Source organism: Tupaia chinensis, unplaced genomic scaffold, assembly GCF_000334495.1.
Source record: "Tupaia chinensis unplaced genomic scaffold, TupChi_1.0 Scaffold000001_1, whole genome shotgun sequence".
NCBI lineage: Eukaryota > Metazoa > Chordata > Mammalia > Scandentia > Tupaiidae > Tupaia > Tupaia belangeri.
Window position 1 is genome coordinate 167,406 of NW_006159427.1, and position 17,554 is coordinate 184,959.

The window sequence follows — 17,554 nt, forward strand, 5'->3', positions numbered from 1 at the left end:
TCCATCATTTTGGTGAATCACTAGAAGATGGCAGTTTCTGAACCAAAAAGAAGGCTCAAAAAGGCTCTTTTAAGTCCATGACACATTATGAAATCTCCAGGATAATAAGCAGCATAAACTGTATGATTCTAATAATTTAAACATATTTACACAGAGATGTCTGGAAGAACACTCATCAAACAGTGATGACAGAATTGTAGGCAATTTTGATCAGTTTTATTTTATTTTTTTTTAAACTATACTGCTTGACTTTCTTTTTCAGAGTGAGATTTTTTGCTATAGGGTGCATGCGCTCGCCGAAGAGACAGAGAGACAGAAAGTGAGAAATCACCTTCGTGGGGATGGTCACACCTCAATCCCTCCCCCTCCATTCTCCCCTCAGGATTTTGGGCATGCGTGCACATGCACCTGGTGTGAGTTTTAAGTCACCAGTTCTGGAACCTGAATGGCAGAGGCTACATGAAAGTCCAGAGATGTAACCATTATGCCATCTGCTGGTCTCAACTTTTTTTTTTCTTTTCTTTAAAAAAAAAAAAAAAGAAAGTGGTATCTTATAAAAATGAAAGTGCTTAGAACATACTTTCAAACTTTCTAGTGGTAAACACTGTTGATAATCAGCTCTGATAATATTTAAACATGTTAAGAATTAAGCCTTTTTTTTTTTTGGAGAGGTTTTTGCTATAGGGTGCGTGAGCTCGCCAGACAGACAGAGAGAGACAGAGAGACAGAAAGTGAGAAATCACCCCCCAGGGGGGATGGTCACGCTGCAATCCCTTCTCCTCCATTCTCCTCTTGGGATCTTGGGCACGCAGGCACATGCGCCCGGCGTGAGTTTTAAGCCACCGGGTCCAGGACTCGAACCACGGTCGACTACGTGGGAGTCCAGTGACATAGTCATTACGCTAACTGCTGCTCCCAGAAGCCTTTTCTTTTATCATTAAAGAAGAACGGGCCCAGCCAGGATGGTACAACGATAATGCAGCGCAGTGCTGGAATCCATAAGGAAGATCAGGGTGCAGTTTCTAGGTCAGCCTGTATACATGGAGCATGTGAGCAGTGGGCATGATCCGGGAAGGCTGGGGGAAGATTGTGGTATAGATTTTGCTGAGTGTGCTTGTTTTTCTTTTTCTGTCTCTTTCTCATATAAGAAATAAAAATATGAAAGTATCTGAGTTTGATTTTAGTCACCTAGAGTTTTGGCAAATTTTAAAGATGCTTATGCCCTTTTGGCAATAAATGAGCTATGTTTTAACTATTGATATGTTTTCTGAGTAGAGTTTCAACTCAACTTGCTATCTGAAATCAGAAGAGGAACATCTCTATTGCCTTTCAAAAATTAATAAATTAACTTGAGTTTTGCTAATGCAAAATAAGTGGTAAACAGCTACTGGTTGAAAAGAACATTTTTCACATCTGATCTAAAGAAATGCAAAGGGTTGTTGCTCCTTGACTGGTGAGCCCTAAAGCATGGAGACTGTGGGAATCTGTACTGGGTTAGTGCAAAAGAAAATGAAAGTTTGCAAGCCATAAAGATGTGTGTGTCTCCTGGTGCCTCTGTTCATCTGTGCAATCTTGGGCAAGTGATCAACTCAGTGTGCCTTTTAGTTTCATTTTTTCCAGAAAAATAAGCACCCTAATGCTTACCCTGAAGTGGTTGGGAGAGTTACAATGTTCTGCTCTTCCTTTCTCCATTCTGCCCCTTCTTTTTCTACTTTTTTGGGCCAATTCTTCCTTCTGTATGTGCCCAATAAATATAGAATTTGCTGAGGGCCTGGACCTTCTTGTCTTATTTTACATTGGACCTAGCATGTGAAAAGCACTCAAATAATTGTTGAGTAAATAAACAGTAATTAAAAACAAACAAACAAACAAGGTATTTCCTATAGGTTTCAACTCTTTCTGCTTTAAAAAAAAAGTCTTTTTAGGGGCCAGCAGGTGGCATGGTGGTTAAGGGTGCTGGATTCCCACATGGGTGACTATGGTTCGAGTCCTAAGTCTGGCAGCTTGCTTTCTCTCTCTGTCCCTCTCTGGTCAAATTAAAATAAAGTTATATAAAAATAATTCTTCTTATAAAAAGTTTATTTATTTCTTCTGAGAGAATAAGGAGACAGCCAGCCAGCCAGCAGGATCCTGATGCTGTAAGTCGCCTCCTGCCTCAGCTGGCCCTGGATCATGGGGACACATGTGCCTGGTGTACTCGGAGAGATCTCCAAACTTGAACCAGAAACCTATCTGTGTGGATCAGTCTTGCAGAGTTGTCCTGCTTGACAGCTGTGTGGCCAGTCAGCCCCTTTTCTTTGCTACAGTTACAATTAATACAACTCTCAACTCCAGGTGTTGCAAATATGAAAATTCCAGATTTTGAAAGCAGAAAAAAGTTGAATATGATTTATGATGAAAGAGAAGCCCAAGATTTTTCTTATGATGTCCATGATAAATGAAGAACATTACACAGGAAAGAAGGTGTATGTCAGCCACAAAAAGAGAAAAAGAGGATATTGCAAAGTAATTGTTTAAGGATGTTAATCTTATAAAAACTGCTGTCACATGGCTAACGTGGGGTGAACCGGCAAACAGCTGCTGGGTCCACGTTCTACGCCTGGCCTGCATGTGCAGACTGCCCGGTACTTGGCGTTGACTCACTGTCTGCACACCAGGCCTCGTGTGAGGAAGACAACCTGGGGGAAGGAACGTCACCACCCTCGAGTATGTCACCAAGTAAGAGTGAAGAATTGATGGTTTACACAGAACTCACACTTCAAATTCTCTCGTCCTCTCAAAGTTTGTAGGAACTTGTAAAATTGACAAATGGTGATCTCTTTTTTTAAGTTTCTTTCTTTCTTCCATGAATGAGATTTAATCACACACACACACACACACTCTGCTCCCAACAGGGTCTTTTTGCCACCATCCACCCTCGGACGATGGACATGCACTTGCCTCGTGTACTCAGGGAGGTCTCCAAACCTGAACCTGGAACCTTCCCATGTGGTTAGCCTTGCACTGTGTCACATTACTGCTGTACTGCCATCTGCCCCCAACAACAGCTTTTTTAAAAAAAAAGATGTTTCCCATAGGGTACCTGCACTCACTGGAGAGACCCCGAGAGAGACAGAGAGGGAGAAAGTACGAAATCATCCCCTGGGGGAACGGCCATGCCACTATCCCTTCTCTACCATTCTCTTCTCAGGATATTGAGCACGAGCACACGCATACATGATGCACACATGTGCCATGTGCCTTTCAAGCTTCTAGGCCCAGGATTCTGGGCTCTAAGAGTGTACTGAGGGAACCAGCAGTTAGCATAATGGCTATGTCGCTGGACTCCCACGTAGTCGACCGCGGTTTGTGTTCCGGACCCGGTGGTTTAAAACTCACGCCGGGCGCGTGTGCGTGTGTGCCCAAGATCCCGAGAGGAGAATGGAGGAGAAGGGATTGCGGCATGACCATCCCTCCTGGGGGATGATTTCTCGCTTTCTGTCTCTATGTCTCTCTCTGTCTGTCTGGTGAGCGGACGCGCCCTATAGCGAAAACCTCTTCAAAAAAAAAAAAGTTAAAAAAAATAAAAAGAGTGTACTGAGAAACTTATTTATTATTATTTGCCGATACTATTCTACCTGTACCTTGTGTTTCCAACACTAACAGTTTTTACGGTTAGTAAAAAGTGGAGTCGTCTATGTGGGATCCAGCGCCTTAACCATACACCACCGGCTGGCCCCCGTGCTTCTTTAAATTGTAGGATTAAGACGATCTAAATAATCTTTGCTTCCTCCCTTCCACGTACTTCATTTCCAGATTCCAAGAATGAAAACTAACAACTTAATCCTTATGGCTATTCTTCAACTTCCCCTGCTGCCTTGATGTGGCCAGAGGGCAATCCTTCCTGCCTGGCAAAAGGACATAATGAGTGGTCCCTGTCTGCTCTACCGGTGACTTAAGGTACAGACTCACAGAGTGAGCGGTCTTAAGGCTGCCCGGAAGACTTTCTTTTTAGAAGGCAGAAGAGGCTGTGGACTCCAAGGTCCCAGAGCAGATGAGGCCACAAACGCACCAAACGCTGAGCAACAGTGGCCGTCCCGTGGCTAGGCATTACGAGCACCCATTGGACAAGAGAGACTGCCCTTCTGAGAGCACAGGAGCACCGAGTCTTCCTCCAGGTCTCCAAGGTAGTCCTCTGGTGGCAGGAGTCGGTCTGCTACTTACACCTTCCTGGGCTCCACAGGTCACCTACAGCTAAGTTCTTCTCTTGCATATAATAGAGAGGCCCTGTCCGGCAATGTGTGGTGGACTTCAGCTGCTGGCGATGCAGCAAGGACACCAAGCTTTCAGCTGAGTAGGTGCTGAATGTTTAAAGAAGCGGACCTGATTATTGCCAGTTCTTATTATGTGTACTCTATCTATGATGGGCCTTCCAAACATCTGTGGAAGCTGTATATTATTTTTTTTAAAAACATTATGAATGGGTTTCAAAACTGTCTTGCACCAAAATAGCTTGTACTTTTAATTCCATTTTTCCACAAGCCTTTTGAAGTCTTATTATATGTTGTTAAATCAATCACTATTATTCTTGGGGTCACTTTCAGCACTGAACTCACTATATTACCTACATTTGCATGTAAAAAACTGTTTTCAGGGCCAGCTCCATACTGCAGTGGCTAAGCCCTGTGCACAGGGGGCCAGATGCCTCACCTGGCCAACTGCTATTCGAATCCTGTCCCTAGGTACTTGAAAAACATGCCAAGGGATCAGCAGATGGCGTAGTGATTATGTCACTGCACTCCCACATGGCCAACAGCGGTTTGAGTCCTGGACCCAGTGGTTTCAAACTCATGCTGGGCACATGTGCATATATTCCTAAGATTCAGGAGAAAGGAAAAGGACCTGTGAACTGGCCATCCTCCTTGGGGGGATAATTTTTTGCTTTCTATCTCTTTCTGTTTCTCCAGCGAGCAAATGCACCCTACAGTAAAAATTTCTCCAAAAAAAAAAAAAAGAAAAAGAAAACTATGCCAAGTGTGTGTGTGTTTATAATCCTGATGTGATGGAGAACTGGAAGACAAGGGACCACGATGTGACCATGCCCCACTGAGGGGTGCTTTCTCCCTCTCATGTATATACCCTTTGGCAATGAAAAAAATTACTATTTTTATTAAGTACTGTTCAGATTTGCATTTTTATAGTTGGACTCCTCATGTCACCTCCCTCCATTCTTCTTTTATTTTGGGTGGGGGGGGAGGAGAGGTTTTTGCTATAGGGCGTATGTACTCACCACAAAGACAGAGAGAGACAGAGAGAAAGCGAGAAATCACCCCCCAGGGGGGATGGCCATGCCACAATCCCTTCTCCTCCATTCTCCTCTCGGGATCTTGGGCACGCATGCACACACACCCGGCGTGAGTTAAGCCACCGGGTCCAGGACTTGAAATGCAGCTGACTGCATGGGAGTCCAGTGACATAGCCATTACGCTAACTGCTGGTCCCCCTCCATTATTCTTCATGCAGTGGTTTCCTTTTTTTCTGAGAGTGCTCTCAGAAACTTCTTTATTATTATTTGCTGGCAATGGTCTGTCTGTATCCCATGTTTCTAATGCTAACAGTTTTTACTTTTGTCTGTCCTTTCTTTTTAAAAAAAATCTACATACAAGTGATGCCATCAACAAAGGCAAATTTTCTCTCTCCTCGTCTCCCTTAGAACTTTTTCTTGTATAACTGTGAGCTTATTAGAACTGTAATGTAATGATGAATTGACGTTGCAGAATCAGGCTTTCAAAAACACATAAACTGTCACAGCCTCAGCTCTCAGTTTCCTCTGCTCTTAGGCACTCATCGAGAATAACAAGTATTATGAATCCCCGATTTGTCGCTGTTCTCATGCAAAATGAAACACCATTAAGAGATTCACAGCTGACTGAAGGTCTCTGCAGAGAAGCTTCTAAGTGATGTGTTGCGACAGATAAATATTTATATCTCTGCGTGATAGTGTGAACCTGGGCGCTGGCATCCGGAAATTGCTGTTATTATCATGTTTCACTCATTTTTTTTTTTTTTTAGTGACTTACAGCGACAATTTAATACAGTATCAAATTAATACTCCAATGTAAAGTCTTGTGTGGAGGGCACTGCATACGGAAGCCATCTTGAGCTATCCGCCATCGTGAGCTATCCACCATCTTGGAAACCATTAGGCTTCACTTCCTCACTGAGCAAACCGTTTCTCAGAAATCATGTGATCAACTGTTCTCCCCGAGGGGCAATTGGGTTTCTAGGCAATGGGAGAGATCCACCCACACCAATGATTGGCTCATACTGTTTTTTCCCATTTGCATTATCAGGCAACCAATCGGTGCCCACCAGCCTGTATATAACTTGCCATTTTTCCTCAATAAAGGGAGGAGGAAGAAGAAGAAGACTTGATCAGCACCTCGTATTGTCTCCACTCTGTGTGTGTGTGAGCGCGTGTGTTTGTCCCATCTCTCACTCCCTCCCCCAGGGAACCTGTTTGACTGTCCCCCGGGTCGGAACAGTCTTGTTTCACTTAGTGTTTTTGAAAGGTTAAATTATCTGTAATCCTTATTGTGCCTCAGGCTTTGTTTCCAGATGACTTCGACAATATACTTCATGTGAAAGAAAAGATAAGAAGAAAAAATTTAGAAAGGAAAAGAAGAGACGTCAAGGCAGCCTAAAATGATGGATTGCTTTGTTACAGAATGATCGAAGAAATAAATAATCCAAACTTTCCTTGAGTTGGTGTCTGCGTGTTTTAGGAAAATAGTGTAGGTGTGTCAGCTAATACAGTTTCCTTTGGTTTCATGTGGCTGGGAGCCACATGGCCACGCTGGGTGAGGATGTCTGGGTGGAGTGAAAATGTGCCAGGCCTGAGAGCCTGAGGAATGGAGGGTCGGGAGAGGGCATCCAGGTGTGAGGAGGCCCTGTCAGGATGTGTGCACACTGACACATGTACACTCTCCTCCCCTCCCTCTCTTGTGTGTGTGCATGCACTCTCTATTGTGAATAAAAGTTAAAGATCATTCAGATGACTACATTGAAGCTCATATAAAAACAAAACTCTAGTGCTTTTCATAAACTTAATAAAATCAGGTTTAAAAGAACAAACATGGGAACCAGCAGTTAGCGTAATGGCTATGTTGCTGGACTCCCACGTAGTCGACCGCGGTTCGCGTCCTGGACCCGGTGGCTTAAAAAAAACTCACGCCGGGCGCGTGTGCGTGCGTGCCCAAGATCCCGAGAGGAGAATGGAGGAGAAGGGATTGCGGCGTGACCATCCCCCCTGGGGGGTGATTTCTCACTTTCTGTCTCTATGTCTCTCTCTGTCTGTCTGGCGAGCGCACGCGCCCTATAGCAAAAATCTCTCAAAAAAAAAAAAAAAAAAAAGAACAAACATTTGGGGCCAGCAAGTGGTATAGTAATTAAGATGCTGGATTCGCACATGGCTGACCATGGTTCAAATCCTGTACCCGGCAGTTTGAAAATCACAACGAAATGAATAGATAAATAAATAAATGTTGTTGTTGTTTTAAAATCTCTTATTAAAAAAGAGAGAGAAACATTCTTCTGTAGCATTAATAAAAATTCTTACTGAGAGACTACAGAATACACTCAAACACAAGCACTGATGCTCTGAACTCCATTTGCTACAAACTATATGAAAGGACCATAAAGAACGTTGCCATTAAGAATAACTTTGCAAAAAGTACATAAAGGACTTTATCTTAAGTACAGAAGTAGGAGCTATGATTAAAATGCACAATGGCTGCTCCAAACCTCACCACTGGTGGGGAGCTCTGATAGGCCGGATGGTCTTATCCAGAACCATACCCCAAATGACAAGCTTAGCTGGGTATCAAAGGCAGGAGTGTTCCAGAATTTGCTCCTTACTTTTAACCAGGAGCTGGGCCCTGAGTGGCCCATGCCTGGGACTGGGGGACCACTTGTCAGTGCGGGACATCCTCTGCTCCATTCGCAGGGCTCTTAGCATCACGGGAGCCACATAGACATGCGGCCTCTCCGGCTACCTGGAGCCACCTGTTAGAACTACACTCCCACAAGTCTCTCGGGCTGGTCCACAATGAAAGTCTAAGGTGCACTGAGGTAACCTATGACTTTTTATCCTTCAGCACCATACCACTTCTTCATTTTTGCTTTTAGGGGACCTAGTGTCTCAGTTCCACTCCATTTACTCCTGTTCTTTGAACAGTAACACCAAAGCTACTGTCCTTCAGGAAACGGGACCCAGATTTACTCTGAGGAAGTTCCAAAGAAGTCAAGTGTTCACCCTAAAATCCTTTCCCGAAACCTGAGATACTAACTAGCTTATTTAATGGGGAGCTCAGATTTGGGGGCATAACTTCTAGGTACATCTTGAGTTACTACTTCCCAAATACAGAAAAATTTAGGTTACTTAATTTATCAACTGATCACTTTGAAGTTAAAAAAAAAAAGATTTAAACCCAGTATCTGAAAAGCTTAAAACAAGACATTCTTGGGCTGCTCTGTAGCCTGGTGTTTAAGGGAGCCTAATCTCACATGGCCAACTGGGAGTTCGAATCCAGGCACTGGTGGTTTGAAAAACACAAGCCACCTGTGGGTATGCATATGTACTTAAAATTCCAACAGGATGGAGAAATTGAAGGGGTGATGTGAGCATCCCCATTGGGAGGGGTCCCCATACTCCTTTCTGGCCAGTGCTCATGCCCTCTGGCAAATTACAGATATTTGTTTTTTGGTTTTGTTTTAGCTTTTTGCCAAAGGGCAGTACACTCTCCAAAGAGAGATAGAGAGAAAGCGAAAAGTCCTCCCCCACCCCCCACCAGGAGGTTGGCCATGTCATGGTCCCTTCTCTGTCCTCCTCTCAGGATTTTGGGCACACAAACACACATGCCTGCTATGATTTTCAAGCCGCCAGGTCTGGGGCTCAAAAGGTGGTTGGCCTTGTGGAAGTCTAGCACCCCAGCTACTACGCCACCTGCTGGCCCCAAAAGAAAGATATTCTTAATGATATTGTCATCAGAAAAGTCAAGATGTATGTTTTTCTGTTTTTCTAAGCAAAAATTCATCATGACTTTTCCAACCACTCAATATTTTTGTAAGGTATTTCTTGATCATCTATATGATAACTTCCCTAAGGAAGTTTACAATTGTAAATCCCATTAGAAGTCTAAAATTTTACTGACAAAAACTCTTAATTTTAAGTAAGGTCAAAGCTACATAATAATAAAACTCCCCAAGAACTAACTCAGTTCAGTGAAAAGAAATAGGTCAATGTAAGAGAAATAAGACGTTTGATTAGGTTCTTGACCATTTTCCCCTTTTTAAATGCTTGTCTAACATTGTTTAACTAATCAGCTGATAATCATCATTTATAAGAGACCTACGTGTACTGTAGTCTGAAAAGAAATGTGAAGGAAAAAAGGATATTTACACCAAATCATTATTTCCCCAACTATAAGAAAGAAAACTAAATGAAAGTAAAAAGATTTATACAAGTTTGTTAGGCTTAATACAAATTTTTCATTGCCTTGAGAGAAGCTGTTGTCCTTTCTTGGCAGAAGGGAAATTAGTTAGGACTGGGGCAGCAAATAAGGCATAGGGAGAATACTGGAACTTAGAAAAAAATCAGATCTTCATAAGATGCCGTTAAGTGTAGCACTGGCGCCAAACTCTACTAGAACCTGGGTCCCCGAGTGGATTAAAAGAGTGAACGACTAATTACTACATTAGAGTAATTTCAACATTGGGATGTAGGAAACGGAATGCGGGAATAGTATTTCTTTTTTTAAATAATAATTATTTGATTATATTCATTATTATTATTATTTCTTAACTTGCTATAAGGTACGTGTGCTCACCAGAGACAGAGACAGAGGGAGAGAGAGAAAAAGTAGGAAAGCAAGCCGCCAGGTCTGGGACTTGAACTGCAGCCAACTATTGTGGGAGTCCAGTGCTTTACCCACCACACCACTTGTATTAAGTCACTTATATAACACTTCTTATATACCAGACACTGTTCTGAGTATGCTCTAAATATGAATCTACCTAACTAGCCTAGCCACTTGAATAAAAGGAGTACAATTATCCAAACTTTATAGACCAAGAAGGAGGAGCTGACAGGTAATGTGCCCATGGTCAGGCTGTGGCTGCCGGCCGGGCAAAGCTGAGACCTGAAGGCAGCTGCCTGCTGTGAGTGCCCGCGAGGAACCATCTGCCAGGACACACTGTTAGTGAGGTTGATCTGTCAAAAACTAACCCAGGAAAGAATTTACTCCAATAGTTAGCAATGTTTCACTTCTCCAGAGGTTGACCTTAGGGTAATTTTAACCCCCTAGCATACAGCTCCAACTGTGGATGTATTTCATTAAAACAAAAACAACAAAGGAAAAGAAACAAGAAGGGAAGGGCCTTCCAGTTTACTTCTTAAGAGAGGTCCTCTCGGAGAAACATCTCATCTATTGATATAAGATTTGAGTAAGTTTAATGACTCATCCATGCTTAGGTGGCTCAGGAGCACAGGAAATTAGAAGGTAAAAGCAACAAAAGGCAAGAAGAAACAGAAGAACTGAAGCAGGAGACAGAAAACTATTAAGATCAAACATAAACCCTAAAAGCAGGCGAGGCCTCCTTAAAGAAGAAATGAAGGCCTAATACGAACCTCGGACACCACCGAGCAGCTCAGCACAGATGAGCAATGACGGCGCTTGAGAGGACCTCCCCGGAGTCATGGATGGGGGCCTCTGTCTGGTTACGTGGAATCACACGTGTCTGCAACACCACCACGTGGCAGCTGTCACCAAGGCCTTGTGTGAGAGCTGCATGTGACAGAGCAGTCTGCAGGACGTTTGGCTGGAAGCCAGGTGGCAGGGTCTGGGCAGCCCCTGGCCACTGTAGCCTCTCAGAGAACCGTGCTGACTACATGCGAACGATGGTGTGGACTCGGCAATCTGTACTGATTTCTTTTTTAAAAAGGCCTATGAGGTCCTTGTGTGTTCCACGGCTTGTAGCAAGGATACTGCTTGGGCGTCCCGTGTCCTCTGTGGGGAAGCCCTGAGAGACCACCTGTGGGATCTTAGTAACAGGAACAGCTATATTTCTCTCCAGCAGTGGGTTTTCTTGTACCTTCAAGCACAGTAGCTGTGCAGTGACTCACCCAGGCTTCCCTTCCTCTGTGGCTGAGAAGCAGCGAGGGTCAAACTAGCAGCTCTCAAAGTAACAAGCATGCTGGGTATCAGAAAATGCATCTTTTATTTTTAACTGCCAGATGGCATGCATGTGTGTGTGTGTGTGTGTGTGTGTGTGTGTGAGAGAGAGAGAGAGAGAGAGAGAGAGAGAGAGAAAATGAAAACACCCCCTGATGAGGTGTGGTCATGCCACAATCCCTTCTTCTATTCTTGATGCTGTCAGGATTTGGGGCATGCACTCACCTGTTGGAGCCAGGGCTGGGACTTGAACTGTGCTTGGTCATGTGGAATCCAGTTCCCTTTAATCAGTAGACCATGACGCTGGCCCCAAAGCATGAATCTTTGGGTCCATTCCAGGTTCCATTTGGTGACTTTACTCATTTTGCCAGCTTTTCAGCCTCACCTTCCCTATTTATACTACCTTTTATTTCAAACTTTCCTGCAGAACACCTTAAATCCTTTCTGGAATAAAGCCAGGAGCAAATATACAAATGAATGAATGAATGAATGAATGAGTAAATGAATGAATGAAATGTAGGTAAGGAATCTGAGTTGAGAGATCCCTTAAAAAATCAGTTCATGGGGCCAGCAGGTGGCATGATGGTTAAGGCTCTGGATTCCACATGGCTGACTGCAGTATGAGTCCCAGACCTGGAGGCTTGAGAACCATGCTGGGCACATGTGCGCGAGTGCCCAAAATCCCAGAAAGGGGATGAAGGAGGGGGACTGTAGTGTGGCCATTCCCCTGGGGGATGATTTCTCACTTTCCCTCTCTGTCTCTCTCTGATAAGCGCACATGCCCGATGGTAAAAACCTTAGGAAAAATCAGCTCATAACAAGTTAGGATCTAAGTCTCCTGACTTCATTTAGTGTCCTTTAAATGAACTGTTTTACTGATGGTGATTCTCAATCATTATGACTCTTTTTTTTCTTTCTCCAGTTTTCCCTCCGTTTGGGATTTTGGGCACTCAAGCACATGCATCCAGCATGTTTTTCAAGCTGCTAGCTAGTTCAGGACTCAAACCATGTGGGATCCAGCTGCCCTAACCACCATGCTACAGGCTGGCCCGAGGTCTAACTTTGGAAGCTACCACTTAATCACTGAGCTATGGGGCTAGCCCTAAATATCTTGTTTTCTAAGAGAAAATAACTAATTTTCTCTTAATTGAATGTAACCTATCCTCAATAAGAAGCAGTATTCACTGATTATTTGATATTGCTTAAAGTATCTCACTGATGCTATGGGTTTATTGCGTGTTTACTATATTATGTGATTGCAGTGAAGCCTCTTTAAGTTATATTTGAAATACTGTTTCTAGGAAGAAAGAAAAATTATACGTATTGGATAAATTAATCTTTTCTGGAAAAAAAAAAAGGAACATACCAACACAACACTTTTGTAGCAGTGGAACTAAAGGAAATCGTGAGCACTGTGAACATGCCTAGGCTGCATCACAGACTCATTTTGAGGCCTGATATTTTATGTAACATTAAGAATAAGTCAAATCCATATGTTAGGTTACGCTAACTACCCCAGAGAAAACGTTTCAAATTGTGACTTCTGTAAAGTCAAAGGATTCTGAACTCAAAGTTGTCATCAACAAATTGATACCTGCATTGCATGTCACATATTATTAGAACCGTACCACAGTCACTAATTGAAGTAATATGTTCTCATACATCATGAGGTATCACTTTGCTTTGTAAGTTCGTAGACAATTGAAAGAAAGTATAAAAAGAATGTGTAAGTATAACATGAAGTTCCAGAGGGGAGAAATGAAAAAGTAGACCGTCTAAAAGGTGAAGAGTTGGGAACCAGCAGTTAGCGTAATGGCTATGTCGCTGGACTCCCACGTAGTCGACCGCGGTTCGTGTCCCGGACCCGGTGGCTTAGAACTCACGCCAGGCGTGTGTGCGTGCATGCCCAAGATCCCGAGAGGAGAATGGAGGAGAAGGGATTGCGGTGTGGCCATCCCCCCTGGGGTGTGATTTCTCGCTTTCTGTCTCTATGTCTCTCTCCGTCTGGCGAGCGCACACGCCCTATAGCAAAGAACCTCTCCACATAAAAAAGTGAAGAGTTAAAAGCTACAACCTGGAATTCAATTCATTCAGACGCCAGAACCTTCAAGTCCTCCCCTCACAGGTACTCTTCCCGGCATTTTCAAATTTCCTCTCTAATAGTCAATAACTTAAGCACTGCCGAACACATTTCAAAAGGAAGAGATGTTATGAAAAATTTATTAGATGTTAAACGAATTTAGAGGTTGACTAATGTTTCTAGAAAACAAATTAGAGGAAGTACCGAGTTTCCAGAAACAGAATGCAGCTCAAAGATTTTGAGAGACTTCACTGCGAGCTAAATGCAGTTGATCACATTTACAAAGATTGGAAGAGTAAGCAACTGCCAAGAAATAATCCACGATTTCAGAGTGTAAAGCCTGACCACAAGGTAATGCTTTTAAACAGGCTTTGAAACAGACATCTCAGAGCTCACAATCCGAACGAGTGCCGCCTTCGAGGCAGACATGCTGAGAAACCAGTCGCTAATAACCCGACTGTTGAGACACTGTGAGATCCTGCCATGAGTGCAGTCAGAATACTCTGTGACAGCCAGCCTCTAGCTTTCCGGGAGATTTGGAAACCAGGCAAAAAATAGAGGAGGACTCTGCTGTGGAAGGAATGTTTGTTGTTTGTGCCCCTCCCCCACATGTCGAAGCCCTGATCCTCACGTGACAGTATTAGGAGGTGGGGCCTTTGGGAGGCAACTGGGTCATAAGAGTGCAGCGCAAGTGATGGGTTAGTGGCCTCCTTAGAGGAGACAAGAGAGAGCTTTCATTTTTTCCTCCCACTCCCCCACCTGCCCATTCTTTGCCACATGTGGCTCCAGTGAGAGGTGATTTGGGAAGAAAGCCCTCACTAGAACCCAACCACGTGGGGCCCTGATCTCGGACTTCCAGCCTCCAGGACTGTGAGAAATCAATGTCTGATGTTTAAGACATCACGCCTGTGGTATTTTGCTATAGCACTCCGAACTGACTAAGACAGACTCTAAAAGCAACTGCGTGTGCCTTTCAAACAGTTCTGAAGGTTGGTTCCTGCAGTGCAGCCACAGCAGATCTGTGCCCCAGGACTGAAGTTCCCAGGCTGACTTACTGGTGAGTTATGGTCCCATGACAGATATATCCTGATGACACTGGTGCACGCCACCTCCACCACGTATTGAGCACCTAGTACCAAGACTTGGCATACATGTTCCCATCTCATCGTCAGGACACAGTTAGGTGTTGTCATTATCCCTGTTGCATAAGTGAGGTTCCAAATCCACAAGTCACAAGGTCAGTATGTGATAGGGCTGAGATTTGAACCCAGAACTGTCTGACACTGGACTTGAAGTTCTCATTACTCCGCAGTGAGTGAGGCCTCTTACAGCCTGGGTCCTTGGACCTGTGAACATGCTCTACCAGGCAAACTTGTGTTGAAATGATTTCCACAAAGGAGAGATTGCTGCTCCCAGGGGTAGTGCATTTTATCCCCAGGGATTACGAAGGGCTGGTGCTCAGAGATAAAAAAGGGCAGGAAGCAGATCAATACTCACCTTCTGAAATAAGTTTTCTCAGCTATAATGAAATGTGAGTGGGAGCGAAACTTCCTGGGACCAGGATGGAGAGGGACCCGGGGGACAGGAATTGGAGGTGTCAATAGATACAAGAGGCCAACACCTAACATCTGGCACAGACAAAAATCTTTGGCATAGTTGTCAAAACTTAAGGTAAGCGATTTGAAAATCTGAGTGGTGATCACTAAAAGGACCATGCAGAAGAGTATTTATGTGAAACGTGCTAGATAAATAATCAATGATTTCTAGCATAAGCACTTGTAGATGTTTGGCTGTCAATAATCTGGCCACAGTGATTTGAGGAAACCCAGTTAGAAAAAACTCCTCACACGTGCTCTGTTTTCTAGCTATGTTGTAAACCACTGGCCTTGAGAATAATGCTAGCCATGAATGTTAACCTTCTCAGGTGTTTTATCAAGGTAAAGAGAACTCACCTGGTGGTACTTCTTCAGGATGTTGTGCATCTCAGCCACGTCCTCGCTGGTGATGGTCTTGATGACGTACCTCTTGTCGTAGGAGGTGTGGAAACGAGCCCCACTGCGTGCCTGCGAGTCGTTGGGAAGAGGTGCACTTCTGGTCAAGGAATTCTTCCCGGTGGGGTGAGAGAGGAAGAGGGAAGAGAACTGGTTAAAGGCGTAGCTTTCTGATTCTCAGAGAGTTTGTCTCAATGTAAGTTTTCAAAAATATCTGTGCTTGGAATATATCAATAAGTAGGGTGATATTTTATATTCATTATAGCTCAAACTGCAAGTCTTTCAAATGAGATAAAAACAGCTTGGATAATACGGTATTATGACTCCAATGTCTTTAATGTAGGCTAATGTCTAGAATTAAAATCAGTCATTTTATTCACTTTGCTCTTCAGAGATGGACAAGAGCTCAAATTTTGTGTCTGAATAAAATTAGGTTTCAGTCATGAAAAAAAATGGTACAGTAACTGACTTCTTCACATGAGAGGCATTGTGCCAACCATTTTGCAGCCTTTCTACCACTTCTTCATCTTTTAAAATTACTATTTTATTTAACTTTATTTATTTTAATTCAACCGGAGAGGGGGAGAGAAAGAAAGAGAGAGAGAGAGAGAGAGAGAGAGAGAAAAGTGAGAAAGCAAGCTACCAGGTCTGGGACTCGAACAATGGTTGGCTATGTGGGACGCCAGCGCCCTCAACCACCACACCACCTGGCAGCCCTGTCTTTCTCCCACTTCTGATAACATCCCCATACAATGGTTAACATTACCATCATCACTTCAGAGATGAGGAGATGGGTGTAAGAGAGGTTTAATAACTAGGCAAAGTCACACAGTTGGTAAGGGAACAGTTATTGGTAGAATTCCAATTCCATGTGACTGGCTCAGAACCCAAGTTCTCAACTAGTGATCTACTCAACTAGTGAGTAAGTGGCCTCTGGTATGCCTGGGGAGGGGGAGGCAGAAGCCTGGGCAAATGTACTCTTTTTTTTTTTTGGAGAGATTTTAACTGTAGGGCGTGTGCGCTCGCCAGACAGAGAGAGAGAGAGAGACATAGAGACAGAAAGCGAGAAATCACCCCCCAGGGGGGATGGTCACGCCGCAATCCCTTCTCCTCCATTCTCCTCTCGGGATCTTGGGCACGCACGCACACACGCCCGGCGTGAGTTTTAAGCCACCGGGTCCGGGACACGAACTGCGGTCGACTATGTGGGAATCCAGCGACATAGCCATTACGCTAACTGCTGGTTCCCGGCAAATGTACTCTTAAACAGCTTCTTCGAAGAGTCCCATCTGACCCGTAGCCCAGCCCATTCAGCCAGTCCCCTGGAATGTGCACAAGGCAGGGCTCTGCTTTCAGTTTTCTGGCATCATCTCACTTTCATGCCTGTTCATGCTATTGAGGTTCTGGTGAGGTATGTGTGCCCTTCTTCTCTCACCTGTGACTCTTCTAGTTTCATTTCTTAGAGCCTCCAAGAGAGGCCTCTTCTTTGAGCCTTACCTTTTGGGATTAGCAACCTTCATCCTTGCTAAGTGTGCCCTTGAGAACCAACTTACATTCCCTGCTTAGAACTGGGAGACGGTGGGCATGGGATGCAAAGACAAACATACTTTCCCTCTTCAACTTCCTCTCTGTAAGTGGGCATTCATGACCAGGGTTTGAGTCCCAGCCCTGTTGGTTTGAAAAACACACCGGGTGCCCTCACTCATGCCCAGGATCCTGACAGAATGGAGAATTAAAGGAAAGAGGATCGCAGAACGACCAGGCCCTGCTGAAGGGGACTATTCTCCCTCTCCTTCCCACCCCCTCCCCCTTTCTTTCTCTCCCTGGCTCTCTCAGGCACCTTCTGGCATTTTTTTTTTTTTTAAGTGGCACTCAAAGGACACACGGACCAAACACTGTCTAGTTAGGGGAACCAGATGCCATCAGAGAGGCCAGTGATATCTCTGCCCCATGGATTTTTAATGAAAGCATCCCAGTCCCTTTCTGTCTCATATTCAAGTCTCCTTATCCTTCCCTTCCTTCCTTCCTTCATTTACTTTTTGAGAGATTTTTGCTATAGGGTGTGTGTGCTTGCCAGAGAGACACACAGATAGAGAGTGAGAAATCACCCCCTGGGGGGATGGCCACACTGCATTCTCTTCTCCATTCTTCTCTGAATTTTGGGCATGCACACACACTCAGCGTGAGTTTCAAGCTGCTGGGTCCAAGACTCAAACCACAGTCAGCCATGTGAGAGTCCAGCGCTTTAACCACTATGCCTCCTGCTGGTCCCC

General features: G+C 44.2%; 1 protein-coding gene across 1 annotated transcript in view; it reads right to left on the minus strand.

The window, feature by feature from the left end:
- Positions 1 to 17,554, minus strand: part of PIP4K2A (phosphatidylinositol-5-phosphate 4-kinase type 2 alpha) — a 228,954-nt gene that overhangs the window by 48,014 nt on the left and 163,386 nt on the right. Inside the window, exon 4 of the mRNA XM_006139709.1 lies at positions 15,243 to 15,395. Within this exon, the coding sequence (XP_006139771.1) occupies positions 15,243 to 15,395 (153 nt within the window). The remainder of the gene's footprint in view (positions 1 to 15,242; positions 15,396 to 17,554) is intronic.